General features: G+C 45.6%; 1 protein-coding gene across 1 annotated transcript in view; it reads left to right on the plus strand.

The window, feature by feature from the left end:
* The first annotated feature begins 4,454 nt into the window (after nucleotides 1-4,454).
* mapk8ip3 (mitogen-activated protein kinase 8 interacting protein 3) overlaps nucleotides 4,455-15,599 on the plus strand; it is a 41,056-nt gene continuing 29,911 nt past the window's right edge. The window contains exons 1-4 of the mRNA XM_056287493.1: nucleotides 4,455-5,091; nucleotides 12,688-12,808; nucleotides 14,078-14,148; nucleotides 14,498-14,589. Of these exons, the coding sequence (XP_056143468.1) occupies nucleotides 4,786-5,091; nucleotides 12,688-12,808; nucleotides 14,078-14,148; nucleotides 14,498-14,589 (590 nt within the window). The 5' untranslated portion in view covers nucleotides 4,455-4,785. The remainder of the gene's footprint in view (nucleotides 5,092-12,687; nucleotides 12,809-14,077; nucleotides 14,149-14,497; nucleotides 14,590-15,599) is intronic.

Raw genomic sequence — 15,599 nt, forward strand, 5'->3', positions numbered from 1 at the left:
CCCCTCGTGGCGCCAAAACAGCTCCTACCCACGGAGGCATGGACTCCACAAGACCTCTGAAGGTGTCCTCTGCTATCTGGCACCAAGACGTTAGCAGCAGATCCGTTAAGCCCTGTAAGATGCGAGGTGGAGCCTCCATGGATCAGACTTGTTTTTCCAGCACATCCCACAGATGCCCGATCAGCTTGAGATCAGGGGAATTTGGAGACCAAAGCACTGAACTCTTTGTCATGTTCCTCAAACCATTCCTGAACAATTTTCGCAGTGTGGCAGGACACATTATCCTGCTGAAAGAGGCCACTGCCATCAGGGAATACCGTTGTCATGAAGGGGTGTACCTGGTCTGAAACATGTTTAGATAGGTGGTACATGTCAAAGTAACATCCATATGAATGGCAGGACCCAAGGTTTCCCAGCAGAACATTGCCCAGAGCATCACACTGCCTCTGCCGGCTTGCCTTCTTCCCATAATGCATCCTGGTGCCACCTCTTCCCCAAGTAAATGACGCGTACACACCCGTCCACATGATGTAAAAGAAAACATGATTCATCAGGCCAGGCCACCTTCGTCCATTGCTCCATTGTCCAGTTCTGATGCTCAAATGCCCATTGTAGGCTCTTTTGGTGGTGGACAGGGGTCATCATGGGCACTGACCGGTCTGCGGCTATGCAGCCCCATACACAGCAATCTGTGATGATGCACTGTGTTGCGACACCTATCTAATCATAGCCAGCATTCACTTTTTCAGTAATTTGAGTTACAGTAGTTCATCTGTGGGATCAGACCAGACGGGCTAGCCTTCGCTCGCTACACGCATCAATGAGCCTTGAGCACCCATGACCCTGTCGCGGTTCACCGGTTGTCCTTCCTTGGACCACTTTCAGTAGGTACTGAACACTGGATACTGAGAGCACTCCACAAGACCTGCCATTTTGGAGATGACCTACCATTTTGGAGATGCTCTGACCCAGTTGTCAAGCCATCGCAATTTGGCCCTTGTCAAAAGTCGCTCAGATCCTTACACTTGCCCATTTTTCCTGCTTCCAACACATCAAGAACTGACTGTTCCCTTGCTGCCTAATATATCCCACCCCTGGACAGGTGCCATTGTAACGTGTTATTCACCTACTGTAGTGATATAATGCTATGTATATCCACTGGAACTACACTAGGTGTCATGTACTACCCGCACTGTTATTATGGTTACACCACTACCATGCATGGTTATTACGTCTGCCTACTGAGCCACGATTAAACCTGAGTTCTATAACCCGGTGTGGTCATTGATCCTCTACCAATACTACCCCAAGTATTACTTCACTTACCTGTCAGTGGTTTTAATGTTTTGGCTGATGGGTGTATATGCACCTTATACAGATGTTAGCTACACATTCTGTCTGATTCTGAATGTGGGGATTAGGATTTTTGCTCTGAATCTTATCCTGACACTGATTCTGGCAAATTCATCATTTAGCGAGTTTGCATAAATGACGTGTTCTTTAAAGCGCTATCATAACTAAATTGTTTAGAGTACATGTGTGAAGTTTTGGTTACATTTTTGCATCCTGTGAGGTAAATATCATCCCATTCTGGACATGTGTGTAGTTGTGCACATAAACACATAGCTTTGTTTTATGTTTGTGACGTCATAAAAATGTCATTGGTAAACAGCTCGTTAAGCCCACCTACCCTCATCATAGCCTATAATTACAAATGTAATCCGTCTTGGCCCTTTAGACGCGTCTCTCAAATGGTAAATGCAGATGTTTATTAGGGCTCGAGGCCCACTTGAAAAGCTAATGTCTCACTGCCACCTACTGGGCGACAAAGTGAGCACAGCTAAAGATCACCGCTAATATGCAGATGGGTTTATTGTTTTATTGCTCACCCATTTAGTTTACAATTCAATGATCCTTGTTGCTGTGTGCAGTATTACACCATCATCCCTTTCCTTTTAGGGCTGTATTAGAAAAGTGGCATATTAGAGTTGAAATGTGAGAGCTCACACTGCAAAAAAAAAAAAGAGAAATCTTAACAAGTGAAAATATCTTGTATTTGCTACAATAAGTCCAATATTGAGTAGAATTATGTTTTCTTAAAACAAGATTAAATTGACCAAAATCAGGAAAAGGAAAAAAGAAACTTGAAATAAGCAAAATTATCTGCCAGTGGAATAAGATAATTCAAGATAATTCTACTCGAAAGTTTTTTTTTTGCAGTGCACCAGACAGAACAGGCCCACGTCTTCAAGTTGAATTTACTCAACGACAATTAAGTTTACGTGTGACGCATCTAAAGAGCAAAGGGCCTCTGACCTTTGCGAGTGAAGAGAGAAGAGGACTCTGTCCTGTGTTCTTTGCCCACATAAACACATCCGCATGACACACACTGAGGCTGTCTTTGCACTTGCACAACCAGTTGTTGTTGTTCTTGCTTAGCATGTTGCCTTATGGAGCCGAGAGACAATGAATAAAGCCTACAATTGAAAGGAGTCGCGGTCCAAACGATATCTGCTGTGTACTCTCATGTTTTTACTCACGGTGTGCTTTGCAGTGAGCTGTGCTCGTGTACGATTTTTACTTTCAATGCTTATCATATTTTTTGATGTCAGACCTTGCATTTGACTATTTCTTTCTTTACGCTTCTCTCGTGTTATGTTGCGTCTGTGTTCTTGTGTGTAAGTGAGAGCAAAGTGCTGAGTCACATTTCTCATACGTGAGCATACTTAGCCACTGCCTAGGCTTGATTTATTGCTGTTGTTTTGGCCCAATCCATTATCTTCAAACCTATCGCTGCCAACATTGCTGAATGTCTGGTCCCCCAACAGGTTGATCTGTTGGCTGGAGACCTGCCGGTCACAAGCTTATTCTCTGATGACCTCCAGGATCCAGTTCTATCCAGCGGTTCCTATACAAAAAGGGTGTTTCACCCCTATGGTGGTCTGCTCCATCAGTCCATTCTCTCTGCACTGCTGGCTCACATCCTCACAACAAGGCCACGATAGTCGTCTATTTCAAACTCCCGGGTAATCTGACAAAAAGGGGGATTCTAAATTCCATGTTAGTGCACTTCACAATTCAAATTTATTTCCACGGTAGGTCTGTTCGGTTTTTTTGGGGGGGTGTAAACTACTAATAAGACATGTTAGCCCCAAGCTAACGGGTCTGACCCTTTAGTCGAGCGGTCAGTGATGTCACCTTGTGGTGCAGTACACCCGTATCGAATCCCGCACCGGGCGAAAAAATAACCGGTTATATTGGCGGCAGCGGTGGGATCCGGAAGTGTGCAGATCCTCAGAAGTCTCTTCGGAGCGCGGGAATAACAAAACGCGAGGGCGCGCTTCCGGGGAGGGTGACGACTGTAAACTACTAATAAAACACAGTAACCCCTAGTTAACGGGTCTGACCCTTTAGCCGAGCGGTCAGCGACGTCGCCTTGTGGTGCACTACACCCCGTACCGAATCCCGCACCGGGCGAAAAAATAACCGGTTACAGGGGCTTTTTTGGGGGGGGGGGGTCTCTGTATGATCGTGTCTGGTCTGGGGCCCCCTGCCGGTGCTCGCAGTAACTGCTTTAAACGTAAACTGTCACGTTTTGCGTTCGCTCTAAAGGAAAAAAAAGGGAAAAGCGGGTTCGTTTCATCATCTCGATTCATCTTCCGTCACTCGGTTATTTAAAGCGCACAGCATCAGCACCATCACCGAATCCTTTTTTTGGGGGGGGGGAGGAGGAGGAGAGGGGCCCCCCCAGTATATCAGATCTCAACGGGGCCTCCCGAAAACAGCAGGACGAGCCTCTCAGCCCCAGCCTGCGCGACGCCGGCGTCGTGACGTCACTCCCGACCGGTCAGCTGGCAGCTCCATCCGAAAGCCGGCTGGAGAGTCAGTTTGCCCCCTGCAAGCGCAGGGAAACATCACCGCCCATCCGCTCTCCACCACCCCTCCTCCTCCTCCTCCAACCCCACCCCCCCCTCGTGCCTCGCCAGCGTACAGCATCGGCGGCCCGTCGACATGGACGACGCGTTATTATAGCGGCTGCGACAGGGGGGACAGTGGTCGGCGGCCCGCGTTAATTTATTTACCTATTTATTTAATTTATCTTTTTTAACCAGGCGGGGGGGGCGCGCCAGTGATGGCTGGGGTCCGCGATTGCGGCCGGCGGTGAAAGGCAGGTGCGTCGCCGAGGACCGTTTTCGTTTTTTTCCCCCCGGTATGGGCGAAGAGAGGGCCGATCCGTCGGCCGGCCTACACCACGACCGTTCCCCCCAGGGCCGGGCGCTCGCGCCGGGAGGAGAGCGGTAGCCGGGTGCGTCCAGAAACGAGGGGCTCTTCTTCTTCTTCTTCTTCTTCTTCTTTTGTCGTCTTCTTTGCGAGGCTGCGGCGGCAGCGGTGATCGAGGAAGAGGAGGAGGGGGGGAGAAGGAGGAGGAGGAGGGGGGCGGCCAGCGCTCTACATCAAAAATACAACACCCAGGATCTTCAGACCTTCGAGTTAAAGGTTACGCGCTATATAATCTACATTCCCCGTTTTTCATACTAAGCTTGACAAAAAAATGGCGTAGATGTTTTTTTCTATCGTTATGGGGTTTTTTTCATTATTATTAGGCCCGTTCACGGACAGACTGTGTGACTGCGCGTCCCCTTTTTTCCCGGCGTTAACCGTATCGTATAGCCTAGCTTAGGCCCAGCCGTGCGACTCCTCATCCGGAACCAGATCCCGAGTTGTGCGTGCGTGTGTGCGTGTGCGTGTGTGTGTGTGTGGTCCCCCCCCCATCCTCCATAAAAAATGATGGAGCTTCAGATAGACGAGGTCGTCTACCAGGACGACTACGGCTCCGTGTCCGTGATGTCGGAGCGGGTGTCGGGCCTGGCCAACTCCATCTACCGGGAGTTCGAGAGGCTGATCCGCAGCTACGACGAGGAGGTGGTGAAGGAGCTGATGCCGCTGGTGGTGAACGTGCTGGAGAACCTGGACGCGGTTCTGACGGAGAACCAGGAGCACGAAGTGGAGCTGGAGCTCCTGAAGGAGGACAACGAGCAGCTCATCACCCAGTACGAGAGGGAGAAAGCGCTGCGCAAGCAAGCGGAGGAGGTGAGGTGTGCTCGGTGTGCTGTGCGCGCTAGGGACGGGTCCAGTGTGGTAAGCGTGTGTGTGTGGTGGGTGTGTACCTGACGCATGTGATGCTGCTTGTTGGTCCCTATCTGCGTACAGTGGACTGCAACAGGTGTCAGAGCATGACCATGAAGGCAGGCTTGTGAGAGGTTGGATACCCAGTCTAACATCAGGGTTAGTTAGTGCTGGGTGGTATGAGAGACATTATTATTATTAGTATTATTAGTGTTATTAGTATTACTATTATTATGACACTCAAAGAATTTGACCCAGTATCGGTTTCTGTCACTGTATCTGTTCACATGTGCAGAAAATACCACCTGAGGTTCGACGTATTGAGCTGTTCAGTCATGCACTGTGCAATATCAAACCAAAACCAAAACAGTATTCCCTCAAGTATTTCCGATCTCGTTTCGTGGGAGGTCGTAGTTAATGGATTCTCACTCTCATCAGTTTCAACAGCAAAACTACACCGTGATACGACATTATCCAAATTTCACCCGGAAACGATACCATTGGACTACAATAAATGGTAATGTTGAATTATTGCCCAGCCTTACTGTCAGTCGTGCAACCGGATCTCCTCGGGGTTTATTTCTTACCATCGGGAATAAGACAAGACAACTCGTGTCATGAGAGGAGTGATATTTTCCTCTTTCTTAATGCTTACTAATCACCGTGACCCATTTCGGACACCTATCAAGTCAGATACGCTGCTCTTCAGAAGACTGTACTAAAGGATGTGACAGAAATACTATAGCATTGCCCCAGTGTGCCAATTACACCAAGTCATTCAGGGAGGATCGTCGTTTATGCCTTGAGGAATCATCTGCAACACAATTATCAAACACTCACATGCCGGTATATATTGTCCAAACTTGTTTTTCAGAAATCACAGCGTTTTAGTATTAAGTTGACGTCTTTCATTAACACATGACTTGTGTAGGCACAGATGCAACTAACTCTTTAACAGGTCCTATCAATTTGCCACTGTTACTAACACAATTAATCTCGCTACAACTACTATTACTGCATTTACTACTACTACTACCACCACTAATACTACCTGGTGTTGGCCTGTTAACAACACATTTCACTGATAGTGCACTATTTTCACACTGATAGTGCACTATTTTCACATCCAAAATGCTACTGACATGATAAGAATCACAGACAAACCTTTCAAACTCGTAAGTTGTTGTTATTGAAACACCAGTAAGGACACTAGCAGAATCACATCCAGGAAAGATGCACCAGGAAAGTACATGCGAGGGAACGACATTTTGGGGGTCGGGGTGGGGTGGCGTTGATATAAAGACACGGGAACATGGCCAACATAAAAATCAGCAAGAACAGTGGGCAGAAGCAGCAAAAAAATTGACACTGATAGGGAACTATTGCTTTCTACAATCCTCCTCTTGCTCTTTGAGCCCTTAGTGAATCACTAGGATCCAAGAGGGTTTCAGCTCCCAGCCCTTCTCATCACCTGACCCCGTCATACTATTGCCCTCCCTGCGGGTGAGATACCCAGTTTTTGCATTTGTTTTGCAATTGTGGCGGCACTTTCTGGCCCATATTCAATCATGGGTGGCGGTGGCTACACGTTAAGCTTCCTTTTGCCGCACAGAAATAAAGGTTTCTGCGCCTGTCACTCATCTGCCCCATTTGCACTAGTTGTTGCTATTCCTAAGTGAAACCAGGACAAACTGCAGTCCAGTGAGTTATCAGGAGGTAGCGAGACTGTTGCACCCATGGTGTAAAACATAAGATGCTAATTATGAACAGTGAGTCCTTTTCTGGCTCGACTTTAGGCAAGTAACAAAACTTAGTGACCATAAAAAGGGAACAAGTACCTGGTGGGGGAAAAAAAGAGGAAAGAAATTCTAAATTGCTAACTATCCACCGTTCACCAGCTCTTTAGACCGGGATATAGGTCCACTACTGGGTTAAATGGTGCATTTTACCTACACATAGATTAAGACTTATTTTTTCCCCCTTCTTCTCCGAAGTTGTACCCATCCAATTACACCACTCTTCCAAGCCATCCCGGCTGCTTCTCCACCCCCTCTGCTGATCTGGGGAGGGGTGCAGACTACCACATGTCTCCTCTGATACGTGTAAAGTCACCAGCCACATCATCAGCTGTCAATTTGACAGCTGATGATTGCTTATGGCATGAAACAGGCTTGTACTGTCTCAAAGAATTCACTTGACTCACTGGATTATATCTATATATATTATAGATAGTAGGATAGATAGATAGATATAGAGATATATAGATATAGGCCTGTTAAGTTCAAAGTTGGGCGGCATGGTGGCGCATTGGTTAGTGCGGTCGCCTCACAGCAAGAAGGTTCTGGGTTCAAGCTCCAGGGTAGTCCAACCTTGGGGGTCGTCCCGGGTCATCCTCTGTGTGGCGTTTGCATGTTCTCCCCATGTCTGCGTGGGTTTCCTCCGGGTGCTCCGGTTTCCTCCCACAGTCTAAAGACATTTAGGTCAGGCCAATCGGCTATACTAAATTGCCCCTAGGTATGAATGTGTGTGTGTCGGCCCTGTATGATGGCCTGTCCCGGGTGTCTCCCCGCCTGCCGCCCAGTGACTGCTGGGATAGGCTCCAGCATCCCCGCGACCCTGAGAGCAGGATATGCGGCTCAGATAATGGATGGATGGATGGAAGTTCAAAGTTATGTTTTAGCCAAGCAAGAAAAAGGGTTTGCTGAAGTTAAATTTGGGAGTGTTATTGCTAAAAAGTGAGAGAGAAATTTGTTGGTTGTGCTGACAGAGCATGGTGGGGGATGGAAGGACACACGAGAGGCGGGGCGAATCACAGCAAATCAATATAGTACACATGAAACACATTAAGAAGGCATATCAGTTCTCGTGAGGAATCCGAGCAACAGAGCAACAGAGATGCAGAGATGACTAAACAGGGGGAAAATAGAGTCCGAAGACTGAAAAAGCCGTGGAACAATTGAATTCAGAGGCCAGATTGTCAGGCATGCAAGCAACAAACCGATGCATTGAAACGAGGATGGGCGGATCGAGAGACAAAGGGGAAACTGCACAAGGAGAAGTAGGCAGGGAAAGCGAGGCAGAGCATCTCCCGACCAGAAGCAAAACAATAACACACCAGTTCATGTCCTCGCACGAGACTGGGGGGGCTCCTATTACAGTGTGTTTAGACCCAACCTAATGGTAAACAAAGCAAAGGAAACCTGGCCTACTTAATGGAGTCCTCTCTGTTGTACCTAGCGATCAATGGTCTGTTCAAAGCTCAGAGATGCTTTGTTTATCAATATTTATTGCTAGCCACACGTCTTTTTAGGTTTCGATATATAGGTTTCATTATGAATGGCTTTTCACTTCCACTCTTTCCCCTCACTTGCTATTGCTTCCTCTCATCATGTCTCTGTAAACCTACTCCCAAGTCAAGAGCACGCCTCGGATTTAGACTCAGCGTTAAAGACTTACTAATCTGTGCCAATTGCCGAGCACTGTCTGACCATTCTCTGGTCATCGCTGATGGGAACTCTTAGGCGCCGTGTGACGCTCCATCTGCTGTCTTATCAGTCTTTTTGGTAATATATCAGTCATCTTACCTGCACAACTACTACCCATACAGATGACAGCCTTGCCCATGCTGCGTCTCGTTACATTAAAAAAATGGCTCCTTTGTAGATACTCATTGACCCAAACCTATTTTGTTAAAGGCAGTTATCTATATATGTATATATATATATATGTGTATATATATATATATATATATATATATATATATATATATATATTTTTTTTTAACCTGCTGTTTGATTGCAATCTAAAAAGACAAATTGATGAACAGGGAAATGAATGCTGACTACTTGCAGAGTTTTAAGTAATATAGTCAGTATTATAATGGTATGAGCCATCGGTCCCTGTTCATTTTTCACATAGTATACAATATGAATAATCAGGGAAGAGCTGAACGCCACATATTCGAGTACATCCAGCCACGCTTTCTCAGACAAGCATATTTGGTCCTCAGTCGCCACATGCTACCTCATGTATTATGTATGCATCCATGCACAGGACAAAAACAATTTTCATACCCACAAACGCGTCCGCTGTGTCTTTTATTAAGAGAATCGGGTTATTTATAGTTAGCATAAATCAGATGTCTGCTTCAAAACCTAACAAGGCTTTGTTTCGTGTTTGCCGTCGGCTGCGAAACAACAGAGCACACACTCCTTACAGTGCATTTTAATGGCATTTACTCGAGAGATGGAAAGGGTCAGATTTGCTGTGCAAAGCAGCTGTTATTGGATTATGTTTGAAGGGCGTCACTGCAGGAGATTTGCCCCATGGGTAGGGCACAGCATGATATTTTGAGGAATTACAGTGGCTTAAAACGAGAGATCTTCGACAGAGAGAACTTCTGACGTTTGTCAGACATAGTTATTGTCCTGCTGTTGGATGAACGCTGTAATTTTCACGACTGTGCTGCTGCTAAGAACACAAATTGAAATGTTAGAGGCTGACTTTTTTTTATGTCGAGTGCATCAGATTTCTTCGATATTTAAACTTATCTGTTGTTGCTTTTGTCAACAAGGTGCAGTATGATTGGTACAGTAGGAATGCTGGTTACTGAATCAATCAACCAGTCAAACTGTATTTATACAGCACATTTTATAAATTAAAATGCAATTCAATGCTCTTTACTCACACTGAAAGGGGCACAGATAAAAAGAGATCAATGATAAAAGAAAACAGACAGGATAGATGAATAAAATATAAGAACAAAAAAAAAACCCTTATGAAATAGAGTTAGGCCAGACATAAAATAATAGTAAAATGGGTGTAAATCATGATAAAGTTGATTAAATTAGAACAGACAGAGCCCATTCTATAAATCCCATGGATTATATAGTAGATTGTTTCATGATTTATAGATCATTACCTACAATGAGCAGATATTTCAGAGACTACACATGGGAATAAACCTCCTACAACCTCACATTTTCTTACATTGCTACGTATGTTTTACTTACTTTTTGAATAAGTGAGTAATTGGAATTTGCTGTAGTAGCTCCGGGTAGTTATATTACATTATCATTATTGCCTGCAGAGGTGATTGCACCGTCCACTGGCATCCATTGGTGAAAAATTGTTCCTTTTATTCTGACACGCTGTGAATGTTATAAAAGGGAAAGTCGATTTTGTTTACTGAGAGTGAAAACTGCCCATTAACAAAGACCCTGTTTACACTCGGTTTTAAAATGTGGCGATCGGATCACAAGTGGACAGTGAGACACGTCGCCGTTTACACCTGTGTCTGTGCGTCTCCAAATGCGTCCTGCTGACCACTTGTGATCAGATTTCGTTACTCTGAAGAAGACGATTTCCTGTTACTTCCTTGTCGGGGACGCATCAGCATTTACGCTACAAAAGATATGTGGTCAAATGCGTCCCAGACCACCTCAGCAAGTGGTTTGAGTAACCGGTTCACAAAACGTTTTGGTGGTCATTTACGCTTGTATTTAGCGCGGTCCACTTGTGATCCAATCGCAAAAACAAAAAAAAAACACATTTTAAAACCAAGTGTAAACGGGAGAGAGAGAGAGAGAGAGAGGGGCCACTCTCTCCAAGCTTTGGTTGTCTGTCAGTGAGAACTAAGTCACGTCCGAATCCTATTACCGTCTGAATCCAAGACCACATCATTAGGTCGCCAGCTGCAAACGTGATTCAGTAGGAATTTGTACATGATGGTGAAACGCAATGATCCAAGACGACAAACATCACAGGAATAAACTTCTTGTAACTCCTGTGTATGCATACCACTGCATAACTGTAGCTCGGTTCTCCCATCGCTTTGTCTGCATAGTGATTTGGCAGCAACATTTCTGATTTAAATTTATTTATTGACCATATGTGCTAGCTAACCAGGGCTTTTCGTGCGTTTTGAATTCATATTAGGTTTTTTTTTACGGAGGTCTACGCAAAATATTTACATCAGTTTGAGAGATTATGATTAATGGTGGGTTGAGAAATGTCTAAAAACCCCGTTTTTAGTTTAGTTTAGTTTAAATGTTTATTTGGGAAGGGGCTGTACATTAATCAACATTCGAAACAAATGTAAATGTACCGGAGTTAGTGAATAGGCTGGTAGCCTAACAACATCAGGTAATCCCATTGCCTGATGTTGTTAGGCATCCTATCCTGTCCTGTCCCGTAACCTCTCGAGAGGTCGTTGGGGCGCCGCTGTTGAATCCGCAACCAGTCCTCGCCATCTCTGTCTGTCCTCAACCGCCCTCTGTAAGCTGGCAAAGTCAAGGCCTGCCCACTCTCTGATGTTACATAGCCGCCGCTTCTTCTGTCTTCCTCGTCTTCGCCCGCCCTTCACTCTACCTTGCAGGATGGTCTTGGCAAGGCCGGAACTTCTCGAGATGTGACCGTACCATTTCAGTTTTCTCTTTTCGAGGGTTGCCAGCAAGTCTTCATGTGTTCAGCAGCTTGTGTAATCCTTCTTCTCACCTCTTCATTCGTAATATTTGTAATAGGCATCCTAGGATAATAAAATAGTACAAAAAAGTAAACATGCAACATAGTTAATATACAATACAAGAACAACAAGAGCAAACAAACAAGAATGAACTTTTCATCTATAAGCCCAAGTCTTCAAGAACAAATGTGGATATAATGAAATGTAGATATTATAACACAATTCTGGACTGCAGCTTTAAGGATTGGACAAATTGTGGCTGGCCGGAAGGGAAAATCTTACAAACAAGGCTCTTTTCATTGGGGTTGTTGTATTCCAGAGCTTTGTTCCCAGTTGAGTTGGGACTCTTGATATAGTCAAAGGGTATCAATGAGAAGGCTTTGGGGTTATTAGTATAGGATTAATAAACAACTAACTTCATGTCCAACATCAAATGTGTCATTACAGTGTTTGCAATTTGTGCGGCGTGTGTCCGCGGCGTGTTCTTGTGTGCAGGGTCTCCTTGCAGTCAGAGGATTACAGCATTAAGACACAGCGGCCCGGCTGCACCAGGGGGAAAAAAGAGCGCCATTGTGAGCAGCTTTATAAAAAAAAGAAAGAAAAATAGGCACATGGAACATGGCAGTCGCTGTGTGCATTATGTGATAGAGTTATTTTAGAGTTCTGTTGCAGGGCAGACGAATCATCCCCATTTAAATTTAATGTGACAATGCAAAAACTGTATCGCAGCTGCTCTTTATGGGGTATACTGTACCATCAGAGACGCGTCAGAAAGTAGTTTGTTAACAGATGAACGTGTCAAGGCCACTAGAATTAATTTTAACACCTCCTCTGCAGAGAGGTAGATGCCAGTCTGTTTTGCAGAAAATAATAATTTGCATTGCAATTCCACAAAGTGGCCACAAATGTAGTATGTAAGTAGTCCTCTGTGGTAAATTGTCTTATTGCATCTACACAAAATACGTTGCTTTTACAATAAATCCGTCGTGTAATGGTCTTCCCTTTTGCCAAGAGCTGTGTCATCTGATGAACTAGATGAACTGTTTTCCATTTCTGTTGAGCTCATTTCCATTTCTGCCCATGCTCCCTCTTGTCAGAAATTCATCGAGTTTGAGGATGCTCTGGAGGCTGAGAAGAAGGAGCTGCAGATGCAGGTGGAGTGTCTGGAGCTGCAGGGGAAACAGATGGAGCTCAAGAACAAGAACTATGTTGACCAGAGTAGGTAGACAGTGGTCCAAATTATGTACCCCCTATTCCTATAGGTCCAGGACAGTTCTTTGTACCACCAGGAATTCCCTGGTGGATGCATTGTATTCTTGCATTGGTTGTGTCTCAGGATTGGTGTTAAGACTGTTTTTAGGTCTTGCTAGCAGTCCCTGATGTTTTTATTTGATATTATCAAATAAAAAGTATTATTAAAACCTTCAACTGGACTCAAGAGGGAATTTAAAACCGAATCAATTTTTTATTGTTTCCTTATTTTTGACTTAAAACAAAATACACTGGGGTGGCACAGTCGCACAGTGGTTAGCACGGTCACCTCACTGCAAGAAGGCCCTGGTTTCAAACCTCCGGGGTTGTCAACCTTGGGGGTCGTCCCAGGTGATCCTCTGTGTGGAGTTTGTATGTTCTCCCTGTGTCTGCGTGGGTTTCCTCCGGGTGCTCCGGTTTCCTCCCACAATCCAAAAACGTGTAGGTCAGGTGACTTGGCCGTACTAAATTGGCCCTAATGTGTCGACCCTGCGATGGACTGGCGGCCTGTCCAGGGTGTCTCCCCGCCTGCCGCCCAATGACTGCTGGGATAGGCTCCAGCATCCCACGACCACAATTGGGATAAGTGGCTTAGATAATGGATGGATGGAAAGAAAAAGTACTCAGCAGTCACACCCAAGTATACACCTCTGAACATTTTGATCAAATTGACTGGCTGAAAGAAAAGCTAAATTATTTTCTAGTAAAGCCGAAACATTTTCCCAACATTATTAAGGCTGATGGGATGCCATTTTTCTTGCAATTATGATTTTGAGTCATTCAAATTTCAATGCTATGTTTTAATCAAAGAGCGGCTCGAGGGAATTAGGGTTGGAGGGTTATATGGATTGATTTATCAGTTTTACACGGTGGCCCAGCACAGTGACCCAGTGGTTAGCGCTGTTACCTCAAGGTCCTGGGTTCGAACCCCAGGCCATCCCAGGGCCTTTCTGTGTGGAGTTTGCGTGTTCTCCCTGTGTCTGTGTGGGTTTCCTCCGGGCATGCCAGTTTCCTCCCACCATCAAAAAGACATGCATGTTAGGGTTATTGATACTCCTTCCTGTTTGTGCCCCTGACCGTGGCAATAGGAAGAAATAACTGGAGTTGGTCCCCAGGCGCTGCACGGCGGCTGCCCACCGCTCCTAGCTGCACAGCTGGGATGAGTTAAATGCAGTTAAATGTACATTAACCCAGTGTTAAGAGTGCCGCCTAGTTACTTGGTTTTCTCTCTCTCAGTATCTCGGCTGGAGGAGCGAGAGTCGGACATGAAGAAAGAGTACAACGCCCTGCACCAGCGTCACACCGAGGTAAGAGGATGACACTCACGCAGACGCCTCTGCGGTCTTCAGAAAGCCGGTTTTTAAAGGTGGTGAAAGTATATTGATAAATAATAAAGTATATCAATAATTTGTTCACCAATACAATCCGCCCATTCCCCGCATAGAACTGAACATTTTCAGTTACTTCGAAACGGTCACAGTTACTTTTGAGTTACGAGGCCTCCAAAACCCTTCCACAGTTGGATTCTTGTCATCATCTGCACTGATTATTGACCGTTTTTAAAATTATGTCAGTATAACATAATTCTTCTTCGTGTCATCTGTTTGACCCCCCCATCCCCATCCATGTACCCCGCTGTCTATCTCCCGGTCACAGATGATTCAGACCTATGTGGAGTACATAGAGCGATCCAAAATGCAACAGGCAGGAAGCAACAACCAGTCAGAAGGCCCAGGCTGTGGACGGACGTGAGTAATCCGATTGTGTGTGCGTGTGTGTGTGTGAGTGTGTGAGAGCGACAGGTCGGTATATAAGTGCTGCATGTGTGTCTATCTGTGGACGTCACGTTTTCAGTCGTGAAACTGTTGGGTGTTAAGTGTCCAGCGCTGATCGTGGCAGGCTTTTTGGTGTTGTGCGCTCACCGTGTTGTGCCAGCCTTTTCTGCTCACTGGCCACAATGAGCAACTTGTACCACCCGCTGACAAAGAGGAGAATTATTTAATAAATAAATAAATAAATAAACAAACCGGATCCTTTCCTTATATGTAATGTGATGGGATCCGATTCTGATTCAGAGTCTTATGGGGGCGGGGGGGGGGGGGTCAGTGGTTTGGCTCAGCCCTCAGCTGTCGGTAAAACGAGAAGTGGAGCATCTTGCACAGCTTCTGTGTCCAAACTACTGATTAGTTAGGTTTCTTCAGTGAGATATTTTTAATTCATTGTATTATTTCTGTTGTACTCAATTTCAAAATCTTGTTTTAACTTTCAGGAGTAGTTCATTGAAAAGTCAGTGCGGGCATGTTTTGTGAGCTTTTGACGGCGTGTGGTGTGACTGCTCAGTAAGGACGAGCTTCAGTTCGGGTAGTTGATCTGTGGCCCCTTGGTCAGGTCCCCCACTGTCACGCTGACATTTTCGCTCCGTCGGGCTTCGACTAACCGTCCTGTGCAAGTCACTTGTTTGTGTGTGTCCGTCCCAAGCGTTAGGCCGGCCCGTCATGTGCCACGCCATGTCCCCGTCGGCCGTGTTTCTCTAATCCGTGTCTGTCTGTCTGTCTGTCTCTCTGGCTCTCTGTGTTTTTCTGTGTTTGGCTGGCTGGCTCTCTGTGCTGCCATGTGCACAGCCAACGCCACACGTGGAGGAAAAGGTAAATCTAGCATAAATCCCCCCTCTCTACCCCACAACCAGCGTCACACCCCATTCCTAAATTCTGCCAGCCAACCGGCTAGTTTGCCCTTTGAACCCCTGCCCCAAGCCCCC

Source organism: Lampris incognitus, chromosome 10, assembly GCF_029633865.1.
Source record: "Lampris incognitus isolate fLamInc1 chromosome 10, fLamInc1.hap2, whole genome shotgun sequence".
NCBI classification, from domain to species: Eukaryota; Metazoa; Chordata; class Actinopteri; order Lampriformes; family Lampridae; genus Lampris; species Lampris incognitus.